Here is a 26,362-nt window from a genome sequence, read left to right as displayed (position 1 = left end):
CTGTTCCTAGGTGGGCCTTCAGTTTGGATACAGCAATATCCTAAGGTGGGTTTTTTTTAGGATAAAAGCCTGACACACACTATGGGCCTCCAGTGTGATGAAAAACATCTCAGGCATCAGTAAGAACGATGAGACAGTATAGGAAAAAGCATAACTATGCTCTTCAGCATAACATGATAGTCATGCTGATTTAGGACACAGGTGACTGGTCTGTAAAGACCTGATGGAAATGAATACAGTCCCTCTATTGACACTAGGTGAGGACACCAGGGAAACACACCTTAAAGACACAGCAGAGCAAAACTTGTCTCTACCAGCAAGCGACACAAGGCCCTCAATTTAGCAATGCCTCAGGAAACTTAACTTGCTTGTGGATTTCTGTATGGCTACAAAACTTCCACTCCTGAAACTTCAGGCTAGTACAGCAGTCAGCCGTCTTTTCCCAGAAAGGCATTAGAAGTTCCTGCTATGCGAGTTTCCCAAAATATGTCCCTGTTGTGTACTCCAGCATGGCCACTCAAGCTCAGGATGACACATATGACTTGGTAACACCAACAGCAGCAGGAGTCCACTGCTCCCTGTCCACCATGAGGTGGAACTCAGGCAGACACCATCAACCACCATCACAACTGGCTTCCCCTTACCCTAGAGCCCAGTTCATGCCCACCTTCTCATCCCAGTTCTGTTATGGGTTACTCTTGACAAAGATCAATGCACAGTCGTTAGTCTGCTCATGAGGCAGTCCTGAAGTCCAAGGGGACATGGGAATCTGAAGTAATAATTTCTGAGTTTAGATACACTTAGCCAGTTCACTGCCCTGGTAGGCCTCCTTCTTTCACTAATGAAACTTTTGCAACTGATTCATTTTTCGTCCTTTCAGCAGCAGCAGCTGTTCCCTCTGACTCAGCCTATCCAAAATGTACTGATTTGGAAGTTTGGGCAAGGCTGATCTAGTAATGGCTTGTGCACAGGAGAGCGTTGTGCACTAAACGTTGTTCCACCTTCATCTGTGTGGAAATCAAACTGAGAAGCTCAGAGCCCTGGGTTACTGAAGCTTTCCTATGCAATTCATCTACTGACAGATTTGCTAGGGAACGGTGGGTAAGGACAGTGATCCTGAAACTCCAATCTGATACACCAACACAGAGAGCAGAGTACTTTTTCATTCTGCCATGCTATTTCTCTTCTGGCTTTTGGCTCTGCTCAGGACCACTGAGCATAACAGAATCTAATATCCGGGCAGATGTGTTTATCCTTTAAGAATGACTCATCTGTATCACGAGACTTGTCAAAACAAGCAGTCAGCTATTTACCACTGACTGGGCAGAACTGCAAAGACTTATTATCCTTGTCTCACTGGAAAGCCTCTCTTGAGCACAGTCATATTTTCAGTCTAGATGTGGTTAGTTTAGCTGTAAGTATTAAGCCATCTTTCCTATCAGCTTTAGAGAAGCTCAGCATGACAAACAACTTCACTAGAGTCCACCAGACCCACCTGAACACTCCTCAAGTCATCCTGTTCAAAGTGGGAGGCATGTCAGACTGCACAGTACCAGAAGTGCTGCACATGGCAAACATACTTTCCCAGAGTCCCCAGTGCTACAGACTCCCACTTATGCAAGTTCAGTCAATCTGAGCTTCACTTTCTTGAATGGACAGCTGATACAGAACCAATCCAAACTCTAATAAATTCAAAAGCTCTAAGATAGAGTGAAGCTGAAGAGCTCATCTTCAAAGAAAAGTAAGAAGTTTCTTCTACTGAGACGAGCTAGCTGCGACACACCTCTCTAAATTGCCTAACACTTGAGTGTCGGAGCAATTTAAGAGCTAGGGAGGTGATAGTAGGAAAGGTGGTGTCAGACGCTGTATAACCTGCACTGAAACTTAACACCCACTCAGTAAGTAATCTCTATTTACTGGCAATACAAATAATTAAAGAGTATTTTTGGCAAGAAGGGAGGAAATCCAGTGAAGCTACTAGTAAGCTAGAGCATGACTAGCAAGAGGCATCAAGGTCTGGTGGGATGCTGCTGCTACTTTGATTTACCAGTCACAGAAGACATGATCAGCTCTGGCAGAACAGGCAAAGTCCCACACATTCCACCAACTCAGAGTCTGCTGGGGATCAAATGGTACACAGTAAGAAAATAGCAACTTAGTATTATGCATACAAATGCAGTATATAGAAAATCCAGATTATCAGCCATCTTCTTTTAGAAGACTGTCTTGCTATAAAGATGTACTTATTTCAAAGTGTTTGTTTTTTCATCTCCATTTTTCCAGTCCCTACCAACATCTCTAAGCAAATCAATGGACGTGAAACAGCAATTGTCAAAAGCATTCCTAGCAGCAAACATGAGTTCTTCCTTTCTGTCTTTGTAGCTTCTTATCCCAAACACCCACAAGGTAAACACAGCTGAACTGAAACAAGCCAGGACTGGGAAACTGTTCAAAAAACAAGCTCCTTCCACAGCTGGCAAGAAAAGTGTTCAGAGATGTGTAAAAGAAGCTCTCATCCTTTGAAATACTATTTGTCCTTTGACAGTTTCACTATAGCCACTGGAATTAATGCACAGGCATGGCAAAATATCCAGCTGAAAACACATGTAATAAGAATTAAAAAAAATCAGACGTAGCAAGACAGAACTCATTTGTAGCCCTTGATGCCTGACAAAAAGGTAGGAAAATATTAAATATCATTCTGTCCATTTGACGTAAGAAGAAATTATAAAACATACAACCCCAAACCCAAAAGTGTAACCATTTTTCAAAAACAAAATCTTCAGGAAAGAAATCAGGTCTCCTCAAGGACTACTAAACTTCAATCTTGTTTCTTGGCAAGTCACTGCTTTAGCAATAAGAAATGCAAGACTGAACATATTCTTTGCTTCTTGTTTATATTCCCTTGCAAATTAGAGAGGTTCTTTGTTTTGTAACAACTGAAAAGCCAAGTTAAAGCCACAAAACAAAGATCCTCCCAATGATTTATTATGGTGTTCCTTTTCATAGGAAGGTTTGGGTTGAAAGGGACCCTGAAGATCACCTGGTTCCAAACCCTCTGAGATGGGCAGGGACATTTTCCACTAAATCTCACAGTGCTACCCTCTCTTCTTCTGCTTCTTGCATGCCAGCTGGTTTTTTTTAATATTATTTGTGACATTTCATTAAGTTTCATTTATTGTTCTGAGGCACTTATTCGCTCAGCATTCTCAAGTGGCTTTCTTCAGCTACATCTTATCTCTACAGCATCATTAGTCCTGTCAGAGCAGTTCTTGCTAAAGCAGCAGTATTTCTCAGGGCAGTGTACATTTCACAGGATAACAACAGTGTGAAAATGCTTAATTGAATTTTGGTTCTGTAAAGCACCAAGAATCTCACCTCAGTGACCACATTTTACTTGGATCATTCTTGACTTCAACAGGCCAAGTCTGACAGATACTACTATAATTTCCTGCCAGCCAGACCTTGAGGTCTGGGACAGCACCTTACAGAAAAGGAGAGGGTGTTGCAGGCCAGGTTCTTCCAGACAATTCAGCTGATTTTCAGATGTTGTTCTAAACCCTGTTTCCTTGACTACCACAAGAACCAAAACAACGTGAAACCATTTTGTTTGTTGTCCTATCTAATTCCACACAGCATTTACAGCATCAAGTTGGAGATAATTCAAGTTCCTCCTGAGCTTCTTACAGATTTTTCTCCTCCTTTCTAAAATCTTACTGCTCCGCCTCACAGCCATCTTCCACCAAACACACACAAGTAAATTCCTGCTCAGCTCCCAGCATTCCCTCACATCAGACAATAGTTTTAACTCCTGTTTCAACCACCTAGCTCCATAAAAGAGATGGTGTTAGCTGGGGTTTGCAAGGTGTGTTTTGCTTTTCTTTGGATGGGTACTTTAAGTCATAGGATTTGGGGGTTTTTTAAAGCATTTAACTGTGAGGAGAGTTTCTGCACATTTCAGCAATGTTTAATAGTATTTTTACATCTACTCTGTTAGATAATAATAGTATCCACTACATTGCTACTTGCTCCTTTTTATCTAAACCATCAAATCCAGCAGGACAACATTTCAAACTTGATTTCAAGAGCTGCAAAACCATCTTATCACAGAGATACCTATCAGAATGAAACACTGATTTTACACTGCAAGATGTCATTAGAAGAGCTTAATTCTGTGATCCTCTGAAAAAGATGATGAGGTGGGAATGCCAGATTATTCAAAAAAACCCACAAAATAATTACTTAAAGGATTTATTTATTTATAGGTTCATGATTCCCTAGAGCATAAAATCTGTTCCACTACCTAGGTCAACACAGACAGTGATTTAGCAGACAGATTTCACAACCACCACCTGACTCAGACTTTGGAAGGGAAACAGTAAGCAAGACGGTGGGAGAAGTTATAGCCTGTCAGCTAAAAACAACAATCTTTCCCAAATCAGGCAAGAACAAAGCAGTTTCAAGTTCCTATACAGAAAAGCCTATTTCAGATGCTCCCTAGGGAAGAATGCAGTAGAGGAAGCTGTTGCAGCATGCCTGAGTGCCACAGGAAGTGCTCTGCTGAGCACAAAGGAGAAAAATTCATGAGCGCTCCCGGCTTCCTCAGAGCTGGGGCCAGAGCTCACAGGAATGCTGAGAACACCCTGGGGAGCCCTCACCCTCACACAGCTGGACCCAGACCTGGCCTCCACATCATAACAAGAACATACGAGGTAGGAAGCAAATATCCAAATCCCAGCTCTTCCCCAGTATCAGTGCTCCCATACAATACTCCCTGAATTTAGCAAAAAACCCCAAACCCACTGGAGGGGAGGGCAGAGTTGTGCTCGCTCTCTCCACAGAACCAGTTGCTGAATGTGCCTCGCACCTTCCCAGTCCTCACCAGGCTTCTGCCTCTCACTCCTGGTATCTGACACGCACAGGCCCTGGGCACTGACACAGCAAGCCCCACTTCTGGGAGGATGCAGCTCACAAGCAGATCATCTCACACGTTCAAGAAAAACACAAGATCTCTCCACACATAAGGCAACCCATATCCTCACACATTTTCCCAGGTCACTTTCCAGGGAGCTGAAGAAAGGGTTTCCTGCACAGCACTCCCCAAAGAGAGGGCTCAGTTCAGGCTCAGTTCCGAGGCACCAGCCACCCCACGAGGCTGGCAGACAAGGCACAGCGCCTTCAGCAGCCCTGCACCCTTCCAGAAAGGAAGCTGAGGTGTAAGCCAGATGTGCAGGCCACTGACTTCAGACCACTCTCAGTCACCAGGTCTACACCTGAACAGTTGCTATGCTAATTCAATTCCTGAACTAAGAAGTCTTTATTCCTCATTTAAATATTCACTAGTTAATGATATTCACTAGTTAATGCAGTTTTTCTTTCTCCCTGTAGCAGACACTGTAATTTCTCTTGTCACATCTTCTGGAATGTAATTCAGTAGAGAGGCAATAAACCACCAAGAGTGGCCAGATGAAGCTCACCAACAGACAAAAATGAAGACCTCAGACACAGTGAAAATAAATGGTGCACAGACAGCATCCCTACAACAACTCTTTCTGAGCAGTAGAATGTCTGTGTCAGGCTACTCTCTAATGTCTCTGCAGCTGCTCAGAGTAGCTCAGTCTATCAGAGGGTTTGGCAAAAATGCCCAGACAGTGCTGATAGGTTTCTTGGTAGTGGAGCGGAAGCTTCCCATGCAAATTTGAGATCCATTTACTATAAGGTTCAACCTCTTTACAATCGGTAAAAGTTTCCCACACAAAGGAAATGGAAGATTTGAAGAAATCATACTAAAAATAGCAAAACTGCTGCTCCCCAGAGAGAGACACACTTGAGAACTCTCCCAACTGTGTATGCAGACTCCTTGGGAATGCTTAAATAACATGCCTGGGAACTAGTGGGAAAAACAGCATGGAGGAAAGTTATTTGATGCTGATAAATGAACATCCAGAGCATAAAATACACTTCCAGAGAAAAAACAGGAATCCATTTACTAAATCAATCAGTTACTATTCTGTAACTGATTTCTTTTTCATAGCAATACAGAAAATTTCACAGAACAGCACATGCATTTAATCAGGAAGAACAGGTATTACATGGAAACAACGTATACACTGAACCCAAACCTGAGCACTTGGGCCAAGTTTGCTGGGAACACATGGGGTCTTGAATCCATGTGCCATCTAGGAAGCCTAACAGACCAGCAGTAGGTATTACAAAGTCATTCTGATACTAAAGAGAGAACTCCTTTACCCAGACCTTTCCTAGGTTTGTTCAGTTGTTTCCCTATCTCCTCCGTATGATTGGGGAAAATTATATTTGAAGTTTTTAGGGGAAAAAAACAAGACAAAACTCACTCTCTTAGCAGTAAGGTAACAGGCACTGCAGAACCATGTTCAGCAGGCAGCAGGGAGCTACCAGGACAAATGACAGTATAAAAATGCCAGCTCCTTCTTTCAAACTTCTGGTAATTTTCTGTCCTTCCAATCTCCTCCACCTCCATACAATTTGCTCAGCACACAGGAATTACTCTTTCTGACCATACAGATCCCACAGACACTGTCAGAACCTTCTTCCTCTTGCCAATTATAGCCAAAGACTGCCCGAAGACTGTTGTGCTCAATTACACAGCACTCATATCATGTTAGACAGCCTGCAGCACCATCCTTTATTCTGCCCCATGTCCACCCCTGCCTTTCCTGTTAACTTCTTAGAAAAGGCTACTTTAGCCACACTTAGTATTGGGGATGCTACTCACAAAAACAGCTACATTCTGGCAGCTGACATGGAGAGCAGATGACAATGATCCTGAGAGACAGCTTAGCCTCTGTTGAAAGTACTTCAAGTTTGGGAAAGAAGGGAGAAGTGTTAAAAGTACCTACTTCCCAAATGGACCTCCTCATAAATAATCTCTATCTTTCATGAGGGTATTAATGAAATACTTAATAGCCCCATTTAAACTTAAGAATTCTTGTGTCCTCCCAAATCACTACTTACTGATTGGAACACCCAGCTGGAGTTTGACAACACATCCTCCAGCTAATATCACTTTTTTCTGTGCATGCACACAAGAGCCTTCTAAAATCTCAAAAGGGATATATTAGTACCAATGTAGGAATGCCCTTTTCCAAAATCTCTGGATTACGTGGATCTTTTTACCTAGGATCCAGGCATTTCCAAATCACTATTTCTAAAATACATGTTCAAGAATTAGCACTGTCAAGATATGTATTTTCATTCTCTCAGTCACCCAGCAACAAACCTCAAAATAGGTCCTCAGTTCTTAACCTGATGCTGCAATTGTGTAAAAACTATTTTGTGGCTAAACACCATTATACTGCGTGAACTCCCACCAGAAAACAAAATTATTTCCCAAGAAACAGAAAGAATATTTAGTGTCTGAAAAACTAGACTGTTCCTCAAAGATAGACTAACTTCTCTTCTTGATGCCTTTTTTTTTTTTTTGGTATCTTGCCTGAGAACAAAGAAAGCAGAAGTCGCCCAGGCACTGAGAGAAGTCCTGGATTATGATACTGCACCTTTTTCTCTCCCATTTTTCCTCCCAGTCTATACGCCTTTATCAGAAAGTAGGGTAGAGGTGTCTGCTTATATCAAATGCCATGTTCTACTTTCATAGCCCTGCCCCCACAAGCATCCAAACTGAAAACCTTAAACACAAATCACAGCAACCTAGTTACTGCACATCAAAGCTGTCACTGTCACTCATTCTCAGGGGACAAGAGACAACCAGACAGTTGACATTCACTCTTTAGCTCACAGCATAAACAGAAACCAAATCGCAATATCTCTTCTGCTGCTCTGGTAAGGCACTGATCCCACACTACCCTGCAACAACCACACTACCAGGACTAGACTCTAATTGCACCTGTTTTCCTCTTAATAGCTTTTTGAAGTTCTCTCTTACAGGTGTTTTAAAACTCCTCATCACAATGAAAGTCACAGCAGTGTGTAGAACAAACTCCAACAAGAGCATTTCTCTGTTACAGAGGCAGTTTGTGACCACATACCTTCATAGTCAAGGGCACATAGCTCTGCCAATTATAGAAATTGCTTGCACTGAAAAGCAAAGAAACAGTCAAAGCTTTATTTTAACACAATTAGAGCAGCTCGAAAGTAAGAAGCTGTCATCATCTGGCAGGAAAAACTACATGGGCTAATGTTATGTGTTTCAAAGACCACCACTTGGAAACTTCTAATCCCAGTCTAGCACATGTACTGGCAACAGATTTCCAGTCTGCAAAAAGCTCCCAGAAAAGCAGTTTTTTTCCTCAACAGTCCATTCTGACAGAAGGTCATGTGGCTGCAGATAGAAAATTTAGACCTAGCAAGTGACTTGCTCTTCTCAGTAAAAATGGTCAGAAGGAAGGTTCATGGCAATGGGAACATAACATAGCAAGCCCCTTGAGCAACAAGATCATAGTGAGTTTCTGCCTAGAGGTGCAAAATGCCTGCACTGGCAGGGCCATACTGCAGTAAAGGACATCTCCAGGGCTGCAGTGGCTGAGAGAACAGCAAGGATGGTTTTGCAACAGGTGCAGATGGTATTGTCTGGGGATACATACACATCAAGAGGAAAAGGCACACAGTACTACACTGCCTTCCTGAAACAACTCAGAATAGACTGCCATCACTGCAAATTGTTTAAGGAAATCGATTTAAGCCTTCTTTCAAATGCTTCCTCAGTCTGCCTATGGTCAAAGCAACCTTCGGAGAAAGCCAGCTTCAGTGTCTGTTCACGGATTTCCAAATGTTACTTAGTTGCTCTGTTAGAGTAATGTTATCCAGTTGTCATGGGAATTTTGCAGCTCTCCTTCAGTAATATATTGCCTACAAACTTAGGCAGCAGAATACTAAATCACTCTTTCAGATTGTTAAACACACTGAGCAAAATTTTCAGCAGTGTTTGCATGATTTGAGACATCCTCTCCCTAGTGACTAGCAGTGGGACACAGGCATTTTGGAAAATTTCATTTGATGGTAATGTACCCGACATCAGAGCCATCCCACCAGGTATCTTTCTAATTTAAAGAAGATGCATAACTCTTTCTTTGCTATTTACTTGCTTAGCTGCTATATCACTTTATAAAGACCTGTTCAAGCTGACAAAAGAACAAACAATTTAGTGGAATCTAAACTATACCATCAAGAAGTGAGAAATTTCTGACGCATGCTTTGTTTATTGTACTAAGACCCTTTCCTGGCAATCTGCCCCATCTCCTTTCTCCCACCTCATCCACTCTTGCTGCTTGTTACACAGAACCCCATTACTTGGTATAGCCATTCCCTTTCCATATTTCTTCTTTTTTTTTTTTTTTCCTGACAGGAACAAAAGAAAGAACAACTTTATTATTATAAGGATCTATTTAAAAATCAGTATCTCACTTGCTTCCCTGCATCTAGAATTGCATCGTATATTGTCCTGGTTTCTCCCCCTCAATACATCAGAGGCAAATTAATTCAGTTCTCAACATCTGACACAAAGCACTTGCAATGAGGGATATAGTGTTTAAGGTCTCATGTCTTCAATTATTTTTACTGAATTGCCTCCTCTATTAAAATTTGCAGTCTTGTAAGAAGTACATTTGAAAAAAGCCACAAGTTTGCTACTAGCTATTTCCAAGTAATTAAATTCATTAATCCAAACAGGGAGCAAGGGAAATAAAACTACTTTCTCCTTCATGCTTTCCCCTCCTCTTACTCCATAATAATTATAAATGCTCTTAACTCACAAAATATTATGACCAGTGCTTATTCATTTGGGTTTTTGCTGTCCTTATCTTTCTTTTGCAAGCCTTAAAACAGTAATTGCCCTGAAATCGAAAAGAATAAGAGAGTTTTCCCCACAGTAAACCTGAAACTTCATCAGCCTCTCAGAAACAAGGCTGTTTGTTGCTTCTTGCATTCTTTAGTTCTTCGGTTTTTAGCTCACAGGATTCAGATTTACAGTTTTCCTTTTTCTGCAGCCTGCTTCCACAATGATACAGAATATTTCATTTCTAGCATCACTACCAGAAAAGAAGTTTTTGGAAGAGGATGCAGAAGCTCACACATCCTAAGAGCAGACACCCGTAGGTGCACAGGAGCTAAGCTGAACTGCAATTCCAAAAGCCGAGAGCAGGTAGCACAGCAGCTCAGTGACACTTCCCCATGGGACAGCTGGGCGCTTTGCATAGCTGTGCGTGCTGCTGCATCTGCAGAAACAGGAAAAAGGAGAGGACAAGACAGAGCAACCACAGCTTTCTGTCCAGCACAGGGCGCCCAGAAGCTCCACCTTTCCTCTGTGCAGGTTCAATTGAACATCTAATGTTTAAGAAACTCCATCTTTGGTGAAGTTTATAGACAGAAGTGCCCTCCACGGAAATATGCAGATTAGAACATGCCTGGAGATGGGCGGAGCTCAAAATACACGGAATAAGCACGCACACATTGTCAGCAGCCACCACACTACTAGGAGGCCTTCCACAGTTCCTGTTTTCACACAAGTAAGTTAAATGCCTCCTTTTCTCAGCACACCAAATACCCTGTACTGTGTTTACAGAGGAAACTACTCCTGCTCCTCCCTGGTTCCCAGAAGGACAGCTTATCTCTGGCCCAGGACGCCATCTCCCTCAGGAAGAGCCACAGCTGCGCAGGAGCCATGAGTCATGGGAGAAGGCCCCCAGAGCAAGGGACACCTCAGCACCGCTTTGCACAGCCACCTGCTGAACTACATCCTATGTGAACATGCAAGACAAGTCCTCATGGGCACACACGAAGATTAAGGCCTGTGAACACTTCAGCCTACCTATAAAACAAATACACACCTTTCCCTGCCTATTCAACAGTACAATACACACAGCACTGGCAGTACTGCTCCAGACAAAGCTCCAGGCAACCACCAGCATTTCCTGCTGCACACCCTCCAAGGGTGCTCAGTCAGGGTAAGGGTTTCTGTTTTGTACACTGAGGGCCAGTTAATAATTTTAGGGCTCACGTGTTTGGAGAGATTGTACAAAGCAGTCCTGCCTCACTCTGGCAGGCAAAGAAGGCAGCTCCCTTTGTTCTGTTCCCCAGGGATTGTCAACCAATCTGTCTGTCCCGACCTGCCACTTCTATAGCTAATGGAACTGGAGAGGAAGTAGCAACCACATAGATTTTCCACCAGAGACCAGTATTTTTAGAGCTTTAATGCAAGTTTCCAGCACAACTAAGATCACAAAGGGTAAGTGAACTTAGTGAAAAACAATCAACTGAATATTGATCAGAGGTGAGGGTAATGCAACAGAATTGCAAGAGTCAGGAGCTAAGTTTCACAAAATAATTTTTGTTGCTAAACAATACCGTATAAAAATACAATCACTTCCCAAGGAATCACCCTGAAATCCTGTGCCTGGGCACAGAAAGGATTTTTTCATGACACAAGATGAGTGGAAGGCAGACAATGAATAGGATGCATGTGCTGCCCATTTCCTTCGGTTGAAATACACAAGACAAACTAGTATAATGTAACTTCCTGTAAGCATGACTGCAGGATAGCTCTCTCTAGCACACAGCTATGATCACAACACAGGCCCTTTAACTTTTCCATCAGGAAATCAGGCAGTCACTCCAAACCAGTAAGAAAGAATGCTATCAGAAACAACCTTATATCTGCCAGCCCACATTTAGGGCAATAAACAACCAGCTTCCTTGCAACAACAACAACCCACTTTTAACATGGCATCAACTCTTCATCAACCCTTCAGGATCTATGGGGGAGGGAGGGGGGAAACGACTGAGACGGAGGTAACCAGAAAGCAGCTTTTCAAGTAACAGCCAAAATAGCCTCCCCTCAGAACCCGGGGGTTGTGGTAATCCCCTTTTTGAAATGCTAATGTCATTACAACCATAGCACCAGAAGACAAGCATGGGGCCTGAGTGACAGAGCTTCTGCTGCGCCCTTACACAGATGATTTAAACTGAGCCTTTTGTAACTCTCCTCCCCCAAGCTCCCTGCCCGGCATCATGCTTGACAGGAGCTGCAGCTGCCATCCGACCCTCCCGAAGAGCAGGGGTGCAGAGATCAAGCTGATGAATTGATGCGTGCGGGCCGGGGCGCAGCAGCCGTGTGCTGCAGCCTTGTGCTCGCTGATGCCACCACAAAGATGGGCTCGGGGAAGACTTGAAACAAGACAAAGCAAAAGGTCCCCAACTGCTCTCTTGCTACTGCTAAACAGCTGCACAACAGAAAAAATCATTACAGCTGGTCATTAAACTGGGCACAGCATATAGCAGTGTAGGAGAGCACGGCTCAAAGACGCTAATCAGCATAAATACATCTATCCTTCCACTGGGGAACCAGCTCAGCCTTGGGAAGAAATCCCTCCCATGGAGTAAGCTACTCCAAAGGGACAGGAAACAGTCAACTTGCCCAGCAAAAGCAACTGGAACGATTTGCTGTGATGAGATTGGAGATCACACCGGGCACCACAAGTTTCATCTTGCCATCACATGATATTTAACAACTGACAGATGGTTACCAGAGGGCGTTCTAGTTTTGTTTTCAATTCAGTTTTCATTACCTCTGATACCAGTCACGGAAAACCAACTTCAAGTGATGATTCTGTTGTAAATACTACAGGATTTACTGCAAAAATGTTTCCTGCAACTTACCATTTCCTACCATCTCCCACTGTATGAAAAAAGAGATCACCACCACAATGCCTGAGAAGTAAATCAAGCTAAGTTTCACACCAAGTGGAATACAGGTAAACTGGAAAAGCAAAGTACAGACTGAAACATTTGCCATTCACAAACACTGCTGCATTTACAGCAATTCCCACCTCACCATGACAGTGGACGAAGCTACCCTAACCGCACAGTCAAAGGAGGAGATTGTCCTGCTCTGTTCTGCTGTGGCCTCACCTCCAGTTCTGTATGCAGTTTTGGGCACCACAATATAAAAAAGCTATTAAGCTACCAGAGAGTGCCCAAAGAAGGATGAGGATGGTGAAGGGTGTGGAGGGGAAGCCATGTGAGGAGCAGCTGAGGTTACTTGGTCTGTTCAGCCTGCAGGGGACTGAGGGGAGACTTCATTGTGGTCTTCAGCATCTTCACGAGGGGAAATGAAGGCGCAGGCACCAATCTCTTCACTCTTGTGACCAGTGACAGGACTTGAGAAAATGACATGAAGTTGTGTCAGGGGAGGTTTAGGTTGGACATGAGGAAAAAAAGTTTTTCAAAAGGGTGTTTGGGCACTGGAACAGGCTCCTCAGTGAAGTGGACACAGTACTAAGGCTGAGAGAGTTCAAGAAGCATTTGGACAAGGCTCTCAGGCACTTGTGTGACTATTGGGGTGCTCTGCGCAGGGTCAGGAGTCGGACTTAATGTTCCTGATGAATCTCTTCCAACTCAGTGTATCCTATGAGCCCCTCATCCCACTCCTGCTTAGGTGTTTTAACTCTTACCTATAGAGAAGTATCTGCATTTAATGAGGAGGCCAACCTCTACTGCTGCAGAAAGGAGAAAGGTGATAGACCTTTCTGGAAAGAGAGATGTGTTTGGTTTCATTTGTGCACAGTGCATGCTGGCAAGCAGGTTTGAAACTCTGCATTCAGTGGCAGCTTTTTAGAAATAAAACCACAAAAGCTCAGATTCTGCAGGCATCCTCCCTTGGTGCTACTAACGAAAGTCAGAAGAAAAAATTTCCTCCATCTGAAGCAACTAATTAAGTCAAGAGTTGAGCGGATGGAAACAGACTTAATGATAAGATGCTTTCCTGCTGTCAGAGGATGTAGAACAGACATTAATTTTCATCCTCTCAAATCCCTTCATGGCAGCCAATGCAGCCAAGCATGAAATACTCCTGACCTGCCTCAGACAACTGGCCAGAGGTATGCAATAAAATAGCTGTGATTTTGCTCACCTTGACTGTAGTCAGAGAATGAATCTCTTCACAACACCCCTAGTTATAGCAGCTTATACCAATCCCTCTTTGTTTTACTAACAGCAAGAATCAAGGATGCTAAAAGCAGTCCTACCTGTGTCCTAGATGACAGGCTGCAATGTTCCTTTTCCCCCATGCAGTCATACCACTGCCTACCCAAGGACTCAACTCATACAAAGGATCAGCTCATGACCTTTAACCAGAAAAGACCTGGTTAAAGGGGTAGCAGATATGACCAAGGCAATACTGACAGGAAAAACATACAACAACAAAAAACCAAAAAAACAAAGCCCAAAAACTCCAACAAAACAAACAAAAAAGTGCACTTTTCTGAAAAGGTGCTCTAGCCCTGAGGAGTTTCCACAGCTGGAGGCATGTGCCAAGAGGAGGCAGGGAGACAGAACTTCCCCCAGGAGCTAACCTCTTCCAGCAGAGCCCCCACACTGCACTTGCAGCGTGCTTGCCCAGCAAAGGCATGGCCTGGTGCCAGCAGACAGCGATCAGGCCCCCACTGCGCACACCTCCTGTCCCACACAGCACAAGTGCACTGACAGGGCCTGCCCTGCCAGGCTGGTCATTGCCTCTGCGTGTTTCACTACTGCTCCAGTGACCAAGATTTATAAGGGTCCCGTACCCATCGAGAGCTCAGCTCTCCCAGCACTGGACATCTCCCCTCAACTGTTCCACAAGTGGAGTCCAGCTTACTAAATGCCATGGAGGAAACAGTCCCCATCAAAGCACGAACTGTCAACTTCAAGATAACATTTAAATATTTGAGAAGTAAATGCAAATAAAGAGATTCAAAATGAGAAGGCTCAAAGGTCAACCCTGCTTTGTGCTAATGGCATTAATATTTGCAGCAAGACTAGTTTGCTGGGAAAGGCAAAGAACTGGAGGACTAAAAGAATAAAGTGTAAAAAACCAAACTTGCCACCTTGATGGATTTAACTAAGACTTGCTCTTAAAGGCATACTCATTGCAGCTTGTGATGATATTAAAATTTCTCAGCTTATATATGAAAAATTAGTGATTTCCTCATTTGAGAGAAAAGTGACAGCTGAACCCAAACAGGCAAATGATAAACCTTTTACCTCGTCTTAGTATCTTACAACCTAAATATTTACACCAAAGAAAGTACTTACAATGAAACCCGAAGGTTGTCTTCCAGGTGCATTCAACTGTTACTTTTGTTCAGGAAAGCAAAACCAGGGACAGAAGGGAAGTACTGGCTTTAGGATAATACAGAGCATTACAGATACTTTACACACTTTTCCTGTGCAAAAGAGAAGATGTGCTGCAGCACAAAGCATGGCTCAGCACAACTCATACAGTACAGCTCCTTTTATCCAAAAGCACACCAGCAGGCCCAAAACTTGAACTACTGGAGACTGGTTACACAGCAGGGGCATCCCCAGGCCCTGAGTTTCAAAGACAGCTGTTCTGAAGTTACAAGAGGAATGGGCACAAGGAAACTCTGTTAGAAATCCACATTTCTCTCCTCCCATGACAGAGATATATCAACAGCTGTGAGTTTTGTATGACACACCAGAAGCACATTCCTAAAGGTCTCTGCAGCATCAGCTAAGTTTCCTGGAGGTTAAATCTCCAGCATGCTGGCGGTCCTGAATAAAGGCAGCACTAGAAGTCACCTATCCACCCTAACATAATTTCATTCCACACTTACAGTGACATACAGACATCACCTGGAAGGCATCATCATCAGCAAGGAGTGTTGACAAGGATCTAGTTAGGCAGCTTTAATAGTTTATCTTCGTCACAAAAAGGGTTCCTCTACACCTGACCCTTAAAAAATAAACACATATATTTTTCTACTACAGTTCTCCCTCCCAAGGCCATGCTATTCTCAACTGTTCTAATCTACTTGCACAAATAAAACACTACCTTCTTTTAGGATTTGCACTACTTAACCACCAAACCACTAATTTGCTTTATAAACCACTAGGATCTTTGTCACAATGGCCACTCTCCTGATTTGCTGCACTCCTGTCCCCCTCCTCTCCTTCCTAGAATCTTATTCTCTATTGATCCTCATTAACCTTCAATCTCTTCTACCAGCTTCCTACAAACCCCACTTGCCTTACAACATTGCTAAGAGCACAAAAAAGTTTTATTCTCTTTCTGAACAGTTAAATCGGTGTCTAAGGATATGTCTGACGCAAAATTCTTTAAACACCATGTTGGTCTTCTTATCAGGACATTGAAAATGGTCTTTCTAGCCAGAAATGCAGCAGCGGCATTCGACTTTCTAATTATGACTCTGCATGTGTCAAAGCTTACCATGTTCCATCCCTGTCTGTGGGCTGAAAACTCAAGACAACATCCACCATAGGTGCTTATCTCACTCTACAGAAAGGCAACATTTTTCAAGTAAGACATATTTTTCCCTTTACTGATGAAGTAAAAGATGTATCTCAAAAGCAGCAGTAATGGTATTTTTTTTTGCTTTGAAACAAGAAATATTTTTCCCAATTGAATTAAGATGACTGGCTGGACCTAAAATGCAGAGCCCACAGGATTTCAAGATGCTCTTTTGTTGCCCTACTGTTCAATTCTTTGGCTTGTGCTCCCACTGAAATGCTTCTTACTATGCTAGGTGGATAAACACACTTATTTTTGCATTCACAGCATTGAACCTATAGAGAAGAAACACAGGAGACATCTCCATCCAGCATCAACCATGCCAAAGTACGCAAGAAATAAGGGAGCAACCCAACAACCTCTTGAGATTAGGTACTCTTCTCAGTACAAAAAATCCAGAAGTTCCCCTCCCCATTCCATAATAAAAGGATCACTGTACTAGGCTGGGCCAAAAGCTCATTTTATTCTTCAAAAGTTTAGCAACAAGCCCGCTGCAGCCCAATCCACCTAGCACATCCTGTAACTCATCTGTGCAACCCCACACCAGAGGGGTTACTTCAAATCCCTTTAATAACATCCAGAAGCAGTCCTCCAACTCCAGTGCAACACTTTGCAGAAGCAGAGCCTCAGGTATTCCTGTTTGCAGGGGAAGATGAACGTTCCCCAGAGGTTTCAGTTCATTAAAAGGAAAACATGGTTTTATATGCAGACCAACACACACAGATACGCACATATACAACCTCTTGTGACAATGCCATAATCCTGTTCCAATTACTTTCACAAAGGTACAAACATTTCTGAGCTTGCTGTTCAAGTGCCTTTAGTATCATCTGCACTCTGGACTATTGGCAGCTTGTTACCAAGCCTCAGCCAGACACAGATTCCCAGGTTTAGCAGAGCCTTGACAGATTTGGCCACAAAAGTTGAAGATTCAACAATCTACAGTTTCCTACTTTGCCCTACCCCTTGTTTCTTCCTTGCCACCCATGTCAGCATGCTGAGGTTATACCCACAGCTTTACACACCACACACCAGCTATTCCAGCAGTATTTGCAGTAACAGCCCAGGCTGAAGTTTGCCACAGTTCCACAGCAAATGCACTTCTTGCTCTGCCATCCCCACTGCAGAATCACTATCAGCTGGCAGCATGAACAGGAAGTGGGAACTACTTGTGTTACTTCAGTTAAATGTAAGGGCTGGAGAAGCAATGGCAGACATGGGTTGCACAGATGAAAAACATTCCACATATTCTAAAAAATAGTGCCTCAGCTGCCCTGGGAACCAGTGCAGGATTCAAAAGGGAGAGAAAGGAGGAAAGGAATTGGGACACGGTGATAAACAAGCAAACTTTCTTCTATCCCACTGGCAGGAGTTTTCCTGTAATACTAGGGACAAACCCAAACTCTCCCCAAATGATTGCCTCTAGCAAATAAAAAGGAAAAGACTGAGTGGAAATAGGAAGAGACAGAGAAATGTGTATCTTCAGACTAGCCAGCAGCTGTCCTTAAGGAGGAGCGGGATGGTGATGAGTCAGAACCTGGACTATAGTTCACAACTAGTTTCACCTGAAGAACAAATGGCACTTAGCACCCCTCCTGCTTCCCTCCACAATGAAACTCACACCAGTTTCCATCTTTTGCATTCTAACCCAAGAATCCACGATGAATTGGACCAGACAACTCCTGAGGTTTTTCCTAAAACAGCTGATTTCCCTGCTAGCAACCATAGCCAAGAATTGAAAGCCCCTTAATATTCTATGTATGTGATACTGCTTTTCTTGCCAGGAGCAATACTGAAGCAGTGAATTAAAAAAAAAGGATTCAGATCCCATCAGCACTTCTCTTAACCCCCACTTTCTGAAGACCAAAATTTGGTAGGTGGCAAAATTCCCCTCCAACACCTTTAAATTCTTCTTCATTAATCCATTCCCCTCAGATTTTGTTCCTGTGGTGGTTTTTTGGTTTTTTTTTTTTTTAGTGAGGTTTTTTTGGGGGGTTTTTTTGGGTTTTGTTTTCATTCTTTTTTAGTTTTTTGGTTTTTTTCAGAGGAGGGAAAAGTTCAGACTAAACAAATCCTATTTCAGAGTTTAACAAAAACATACAGAAAATTTTCTGTTTTATATATTTAGAAGAGATAAGGAAATAAAATAGGCTTCCCAACAAAGTTGCATGCATCCATAACATGGCCACTGGAATGACTTTAGACTTTTTCCGAGCACATGAAATGAAAAGCAGGAGTACCCAATGGAATATATCAAGAATCATGCTGAGATGTTCACTTTTCTTGATTAAAGGAAATGAAATATTTTTTTTACCTCAGCCTGTCCTCCCTGTCCTCTCAATACTCTGTCAGCCTCTCAAAACTCTCACAAGCAGCATGTCTCTGCATTTAATGAAATATTTATTCTGATTTGTTTTCTTGCGTCATTTGAAGTGAAATGCTGTAGAAGGCACAAGGATCCCTTCCAAGCACAGTGAAAGATGGGACCTCTTAAACCGAGGGCAGCTGTCATTCCCAAATCCAAGGGTCAAAAATGAAAATGGGACATAGAGATGAATCCAAGCCTATGCAACATGACAAAAAGTATAATGGGAATCCTAGCTCACAGACACTTATATTAACCAGTAAAATATCACACTCATTTCTCATAGTACAGCAGTAAATGTAAGTTTACTCACATGCAGGTCCTTTGGATTTGCTTAGCCAACCTAAGACAGACAAAAGGAGAGTTCAGCATTATTATTATGCTATCATGGTTTAAGCCAGCAGTTGGCTAAACACCACAAAGCTTTCATTAATTCTTCAGCCACCAGAACTCGTTAAAATTTAAAAAGTTATGTGGCTTCTTGAGATCCTTATTACTCCCTTCAAGGCATTTACTTAAGTAACACTGCCTGGGTCAGTGTGTGCAGCAGCGTGAATATTATCATTATATGAATAGTCTAATTCTGAAACTACCTGCATCTGCTTCCTAGTCATCTCTGCAGCCTGGCCATTATTCTGCAGCTCCTCACCATGCTCCTCCATACCACTCTGCTCTTACTAAGCTCTAAAAAGGGACTGGAAAGAGGAGTTGCTCCTGAAAATGTTCCCCCTTCTCTCCACGAAGAAAGCCACTCTGCTTTGGGCTGACACTGCAATTCCTCCAAACCCACACTTCCATGAAGCATAAAGGTTAGAATCAAGATCATCTGCTCATGCATGACACTTTTCCACATTTCTGTCTGGCCATCCAGCGCTACAGTGTCCTTGTTTTCAGGGCCATTGAACTCATCCCTAGCTGTATAAATGCCTCCCTTTCAGCTGCACAATCAGAGACAAAGGAAAGCTCTGCTTCATAGAGATTCCCAGAGAATAGGAACAAGTCTGGATCTGCTCAATGAGCAGAGAGTGCTCTAACAAGCTGCTCTGTGCAATGCAAACAAATAGCAGCGGTGTCCAAGAGCTTCTGTGCAGAATAACCTTGGCACTGAAACAACCTGAGAACAGCAAGCAGCAGATTGGCTGCATTTGTGTCACAGACAACACACAGGAATGAAGTAGTTTCAGTTTATTCAAGCTCAATTTATCACTTTAATGGCAATCCTAAAAATTAAAGCACTAACTTTATAGCATTTTGCACGTGCAGTCAACAAAAATCAGACTGTGTCTAAATCTAAATGGATTTCAATTCACTGAATCTGCATTACTATTAATTTTTCAAGGTTAATATTTACACTCTCTCCTTTATGGGTATTGATATTTGCTTAATTCAGGATGTTTAATACTTTTACCAACACATTTACTTGCATTTCCCAGGATCAGGTGATGCTATTATCAATAATGAAAGGCCCAGCCTGTTTTGATAGGTTTCTGACAGAGCCAGTCATGAATCCAAGAGAGATTACACATTTGGAACATAAATCATAGGAAGCTTTCAGAGTATTTTACAGACTACATGTTAAAATTTAATGAACAACTTAATCTGATCCACTGCCATTCTTCCAAAAATAGCCTGGCCAGGCAAGAGGGCCATTGTGAATGAGATATAAATACAAGGCCTTGAGGGACAGAGATGGGAGGGAGAGGGGGTAAAATTACAAAAGTCACAGCAACAAAGAAAAAATAGGGAAGCATTATCTGTGGAAATGCATATTAAAAGGTTGTCACTCACTGCTCTTCTCCAATGCTTAAAAAATTCCCCATCTCTATCTACTAAGCATCCTGGCTATTAGCTACATTCTTAAAGAAACAGAAAAGATGAAAAACTAAGCCTCAATATTACTGAGGAGCTTTCCAAGTCTCCTTGCTCGCTCATTCCTTCATTATTTCCCACAACTAATCTTGGAGAACTTGCCAGACAAGGAAAAACACTGCAACAGTGATAAGGCTCAAAAAATATTCCTGAGCAGCACTCAAGTTTCCATAAATCCTCCTCTTCTGACACAGCTTCACTGCTTGCCTATTACCAAACGCTGCATTTGTTTTGTCTTAAAATACGTGCAGTGGTTATTTTCATATACATGCATATCTTCCCGTGAAAAGGGAACAGTTTCCCCAAATTCTGCAGTATGTTTAATGACTAAGCAACTTATATTCATCTCATGGCACTTGAGGATATTTGGATAGACTGCTTAAGACAAAGTGCTGAGGATTTTTCTTAAAAATCTATGCATAAATAAAACCCATTTACTACCAGAGGACAGAGCAGATGCTTGCTGACTGAAAATGAGTCTGCTCTCTGCATTAACCACATGGCAAAGAGAACATCTTCCTGCCCAGATCATGAATATGTCTCTAAGCTTCCTGGAACTTAAGCAATAGAATTTCTAAGCAGCAAAATGACTGCAATACAATATACCTCAGATGGTTTTATACTACGAATCACAAGCTCTGCTTTCTTACTCAGGGCTGAGCCAGGCATTGTCTCCATGCTTGTCTTTTTATGAGAACATTCTTCAGCTTTTATAGCAATTTTGAGCTTGTCACACCGGCTCCACATTCAAGATAAGCATTACCACCATGAGATTTAATACAGTCTCCTGCTCCACGTTAACATCGTTTTGCTCTGCTTGCTCTGAATGACTTTGCTCTGCAAAGTAATAAAGTGAGGATGGCAAGGGGGTTGGGGCACCAAGGGGAGGCAAAGCTGATTTTCCAAGCGCCTCGCCAGTACTCTTTGTTGCTCCATCTGGCTCTCTGCTCCTCAGCTGACTTGCTCATTGATGTTACTCATGGCTGGCATGCTGCTGCAGGTGCAGCTCCCTCGACCCGTGACGCATCACTGAGCACCCCCATCCCTCCCAGCAATTGCCTTTTGGGCTGCTGCATCCCAGCCTCAGAAAAACTGTACATGGAAGCGCTCCTCAGCAAGCCCTTCCCCAGGATTTCTTCCCCTGCATGTCTTGCCCTCTGCTATGATCCTGGCTCCCCTGTTTTCTCACTTCCCCTGCAGGAAATGGTTCCTGCCTAACCACTATAATCCTGTTTAGCTGATGATCTGCCTTGATCAGTTCACCACAGCTGGTTTCAGATCCTGAAGCAAAAATAACACAGAAAGGGAAACACAATGCAGAATCACTCTTGGGTCTTCTGGCATGCCTAGCTAGTGCTTTTGTAATGTGACTGGATGTCTCAAAAATTATATTAAAAAGGATTGCCAGTATTGTGGCAGCTTTTCCCCATCCAGCAGTCTGTGCAGCACAAGGCATTTGCATACTTATTGCAGTCTCAGCTGAAGGTGCTGCAGTGCCTAATGGGGGTTTCAGATGGCATATCTGACAGGCCTACATCTGAAATGAGGCAGTGACACTATCACCAACAACAGCAAGCCTAGACAAAAATACATAGATACCCCAGATCCAAAAACATCTTGTCCCTTTCCCACTGTCAGTAACTATTAATGACAATTTATCATGCTCTTAAGGGTGTCTTCCCCACCCCCTCGTTACCTACAAGGCCAAAATCAGGTCAGGAAGACATATAATCCTGAGATATCTGATTTCAGTAGTCTCTCCCTTCCAACTCAAAGAGCCAGGAATAGTAAAAGGAAATCAACTCCTCCTCCAGAAGTTTTCAGCACCAGCCAACTTTTCCATACAGGATCACCTCAACTTTGACAGCATCTGGCAGCTAATGTTTATTCTGCTGTACCACACTGATGCTGAGGAATGTTGGTCACATCACATTCTCAGGTGCCATGATATGTCAAATAAATAGAACTTTTTAGAGTTATGTCAAGATCTGAGGTTTTCTTTACGTAGGCAAGCTAATGCTCTATATTACAACAGCTGCTCAAGTCAAATCTGTATTTTTAGGATTAACTCCTTCAAATCTCTTGGAAAAGCAAACAAGGTTCCTCCTTCCATCTCATGCCTCCTATGACCAGACATCTCTCTACAGACAAAAACTAGATCGTGGCTGGTCTGAAAAGAAGACATATTTCAGGGTATCCTGGGTAACCTAGCACATACTTCACATCATGTACTACCTTCTGAGTATTCAGTACTTTTCCTTCCTTCACTTATTTCTAAGAGGCAGATCTCCCATCTCTGATGACATTTTTCATATCATCCCATTCCACTGCTTTTTACACTATTCACAACACTCATCCATCTGAGAAACATCGAAAGATGAGGGGAGACGGAAAACTTAAGCTGAAAAGAGGATCCAATAGAGGGGCAGAGGTAGCAGTGTTAAGGGGTCAGAAGACAGCATACACTGAACAGATTCAACAGCTGTGCAAAAGAGCTGGACACAATCTCTGCTTCCATCCCTCCACGTGAGCAGTTGCTTCAAGGCACACAGATAACACTGCTTACACGAGAATCTCACTCAACAAAACCACAGTCCATGCTCTTGAGATGCCCCAAGTGTCCCCAGCTGCAGTGAAGAGATGAGAACGGAGGGGAAAAAACCCATGGGAATCAAAGTACAGGATGAAGAACAAGCATTTATTTACTAATATGCAAGATTCATTCAGTTCAGACACTTCCTGCTCTGCTCAGCAAGTAGTGATGGAATTTTTCCTGTGAGTACTGAAAGATGTGTACAAATACAACCACCATCACCAGTTTTCACCTAAAAATATACAGCCACTTCCAAACTAATATACCTCCTCCTCCCTGCAGCATACATAAAGGTTTCACTTACCTGTGGACTGTGCTTCCAAGATAAAGGAACCAAAGATAACTAGCAGACGAAACAACCCATGGCCAGCCGAAGCAAACGATGATCCTGTGTTGCTCTTTGATGCTACCATTCCATGGCACATCTTTCACCCCCAAGGTTTCTTTTCAAAAAATTTCTGAAAGATCTGGTTGATCAGGAGCACCTTGGTCTAAAAAAAAAAAACAGACAAAGCAAGAAAAAATGTTGAGCCAAACACCTACAACATCTGGAGAGGGAGAAGGGAAAGTCAGAAATAAAGAGAAACTTTTTTCATGCTTAGGAATCTTACTAAGTATTCACAGTTCTCAAGGTCACAGGAGCAGAAAAAGCAGTCTTCTACACAGGAAAGACTAAAAGGAGCTGTATTAGAGAAAGACCATAACTTTTCACTCACTGATGTTTCAAATGTGAAGACTGCCTAGCTAACAATTAATTTTAGCTCTTCTTTTCAAGCCAGCCCCAGAGGACAGCATCTGGAGGATTTGTTTCAAAAATTCTTCAAGAGAGCCACTCTTTCTCCACTCCCACCACTTTTCAGAGGGTCTCTGAGACACAGCAGACTGTAGGATAAATCAATCAAATGCTCCTGCAGCCACCTGGAGAGGCACAGCAATGCTGACAGGCAGCCAGCAGGCAAACACATACTTGTGAGGAGGAATGTAAAACAACTGGCAAGCCCCAGGTATAATGATGTGACAGGACACAGCACAGCAATTAAAACTGCAGGATGTGACACTGCTCATACCTGAGGACTGAGGGATTCACCCACAGCCTCTGAGGCACTGTCACAGCAAAAACAGCCTCATACAGAAACACACAAAGCATAGCTGGGAAAGAGAAAGCACAAACTGAGCCCTTACTTTTAATGAAGACCCAGCAGAACACATTTCACCAACCTACCATAGTTTTAACCTGCAAGGCCTCTAATGGTAAACACACCAACAAATGATCAACCAACCAAAAACACCCTGGAAAAACAAATCAACCAACAAAATAAAACAACAAAAAAACACCCACATGGAAACACACTTCAGTACTTGTATCCTGCTATTCAATACACATCTGAAGCTCTCACGTGAAAACAAATTTGCCAAAACTAATGTTTTTTACACCTGATAACAAGAATACTTTTAATTCTGAGGAAAACCCCATTCAGCCACAGCTTCTTCAGTTAAATGAATATGCAGACTGAAGGAAGATTAGATTTTTTATTTGGCCAGGTTTCCCAAGGAAATTCAAAACTGCTGGATAATCTCAAAGAGACCTGAGAAGTGCAGAGGCAAGTATTGTACTCTTTTGTACCTTGTGAGGACAAACAGGACATCTGGGTTATCACTCCTACTACTGGGGAAGGCAGAACCTTCAGACCCTTGAGTACTTCCAAGATTAAAGCAATACACCAGCACAGACTAGAGAAACACACGACTCAGCCTCAACTCACATTTCCAATTACTCAGGCAAAACAGTAAATGCATTATGGAAGGGAATACGTAGATTTGTTAACAAACCTGATAGCCATTCTAGTGAAAAGAGGGCTTTCCCTACATCACTACTATGCCTATACTTCACAAAAGGGCTATCTTTAAATTTGGATCTTTCTTTTTGGATCTCTCTCAAAGAAAAATTCTTTGTCTGCATACACCCTGCCTTGAAATGTCATTTCAAGATGACAAAGTGTAATGCACATTGGAGCTGCTGCTGCAATAAACTCTGTGTCTACCCCTTTTGTTTCCTGCTTCATTTGGAGGAGGGGGAGAGGAGTGAATCTATATCACTATGTCTGTAGCACAGCCTATAGATTTCTCATGTATTCCATGAATAAGGAGACAATGCTTGTTCAAATCTCCACCATGCAGAACTGAATAAGGATACTTCCACTTACCTGCTAGAATACCTTCAGCATCAATTAGACCATGGAATGAAAAAAAAAATACTCCATGTGAAGAAAGCCAAGCCAAGTAATCTATCTGCTCTGTCCTCTCAAGTCAGACCTCCTGCATGGCATCTAAGTTCATATTTAGTCAGAAGAGGCCACTCCATCCTCTATCCTCCAGGCCAACAGATGGCTGCTCTCCTCCAAGAGTCACTGCTCTACGCAGAATTACAGCTCTGAAAAAACAGTGCACCATCTTCAACAAATGCCCTTCTGATTAGACCAAGAAAGCTCTGTTCTCTCTATTCCAATTTAATGAAGCCTCATTAGTATAAGAACCTTTGAAAGTACTGCCCCAGTATGTTTAAAAGGTGGCCCACCCTGCCCTTGGAACAATGCATGTCAGGTGACATGGTAGCAGCCAGGAGAGGTAGGAGGAGGGCATGCAATTATCACAAAATTTGGTGAGCCACCTGAGGTGTGCTAACTTTCCCCACAGGCATTTTCCTCCCCCAAAGAATGCACCCAGAAGTCAGCAGTGCAGTTCTGATCTCTGAACAGCGAACAAGTTAGAAATATCTAAAACAAGAGTATCTTCAGAGGGAATCATTTATTGCTTATTCTTGATTCACTAACAGATTGCTCCAAAGCACAGCACTGTTTATCTCCTTTCTTTTAAAATCAGACATGGTTTCCACACCTTTCTTTAGCTACCAAGTCACTTGAATCCCAGGTTACCACATATCCTGTCTATTGCAGGCCCAGGGCTGCCACTCCAGGAATGCTGTAAATTGATGCTGCTACAGAAACATCCCACTAAGCTGATGTAGTTTGGTGTGGAATCGAAGGAGACACAAGGGTAGCCAGCCCATCCAGTGGGTGCCAGCATAGACAAACCCCTCAGGATTGTTAGGAGACATGGGGTACAGGTACTGCTTGTGAGGATCCTCCCTTTGGGCTTCAGTCAAGTTACAAAATTCGTTCCCAGCCTTGACTGTTCCCTGACAAAATTAGAAGAGAGAGGTTCTGACTAGATAAGA

At 42.7% G+C, this 26,362-nt stretch overlaps 1 protein-coding gene across 10 annotated transcripts in view; it reads right to left on the bottom strand.

Annotated features, from left to right (window-relative positions):
• SUSD6 (sushi domain containing 6) overlaps positions 1-26,362 on the bottom strand; it is a 91,777-nt gene that overhangs the window by 23,151 nt on the left and 42,264 nt on the right. For 6 of the 10 annotated variants that reach the window (XM_074542878.1, XM_074542880.1, XM_074542879.1 and 3 more), the window contains 2 exons: positions 23,432-23,618; positions 18,979-19,008 (listed from right to left, as the gene is read on the bottom strand). In XM_074542878.1, the coding sequence (XP_074398979.1) occupies positions 18,979-19,008; positions 23,432-23,552 (151 nt within the window). In that variant the 5' untranslated portion in view covers positions 23,553-23,618. Of the gene's footprint in view, positions 1-18,978; positions 19,009-23,431; positions 23,619-25,331; positions 25,559-26,362 lie in introns of all 10 variants that reach the window. The other 4 variants (XM_074542881.1, XM_074542876.1, XM_074542882.1 and 1 more) reach the window with 2 other exon arrangements.

Source organism: Zonotrichia albicollis, chromosome 6 (genome assembly GCF_047830755.1).
Source record: "Zonotrichia albicollis isolate bZonAlb1 chromosome 6, bZonAlb1.hap1, whole genome shotgun sequence".
Classification (NCBI taxonomy): Eukaryota; Metazoa; Chordata; class Aves; order Passeriformes; family Passerellidae; genus Zonotrichia; species Zonotrichia albicollis.
The sequence above is the reverse complement of the archived record's forward strand: the minus strand, read 5'-3'. Positions and strand labels throughout refer to the sequence as shown.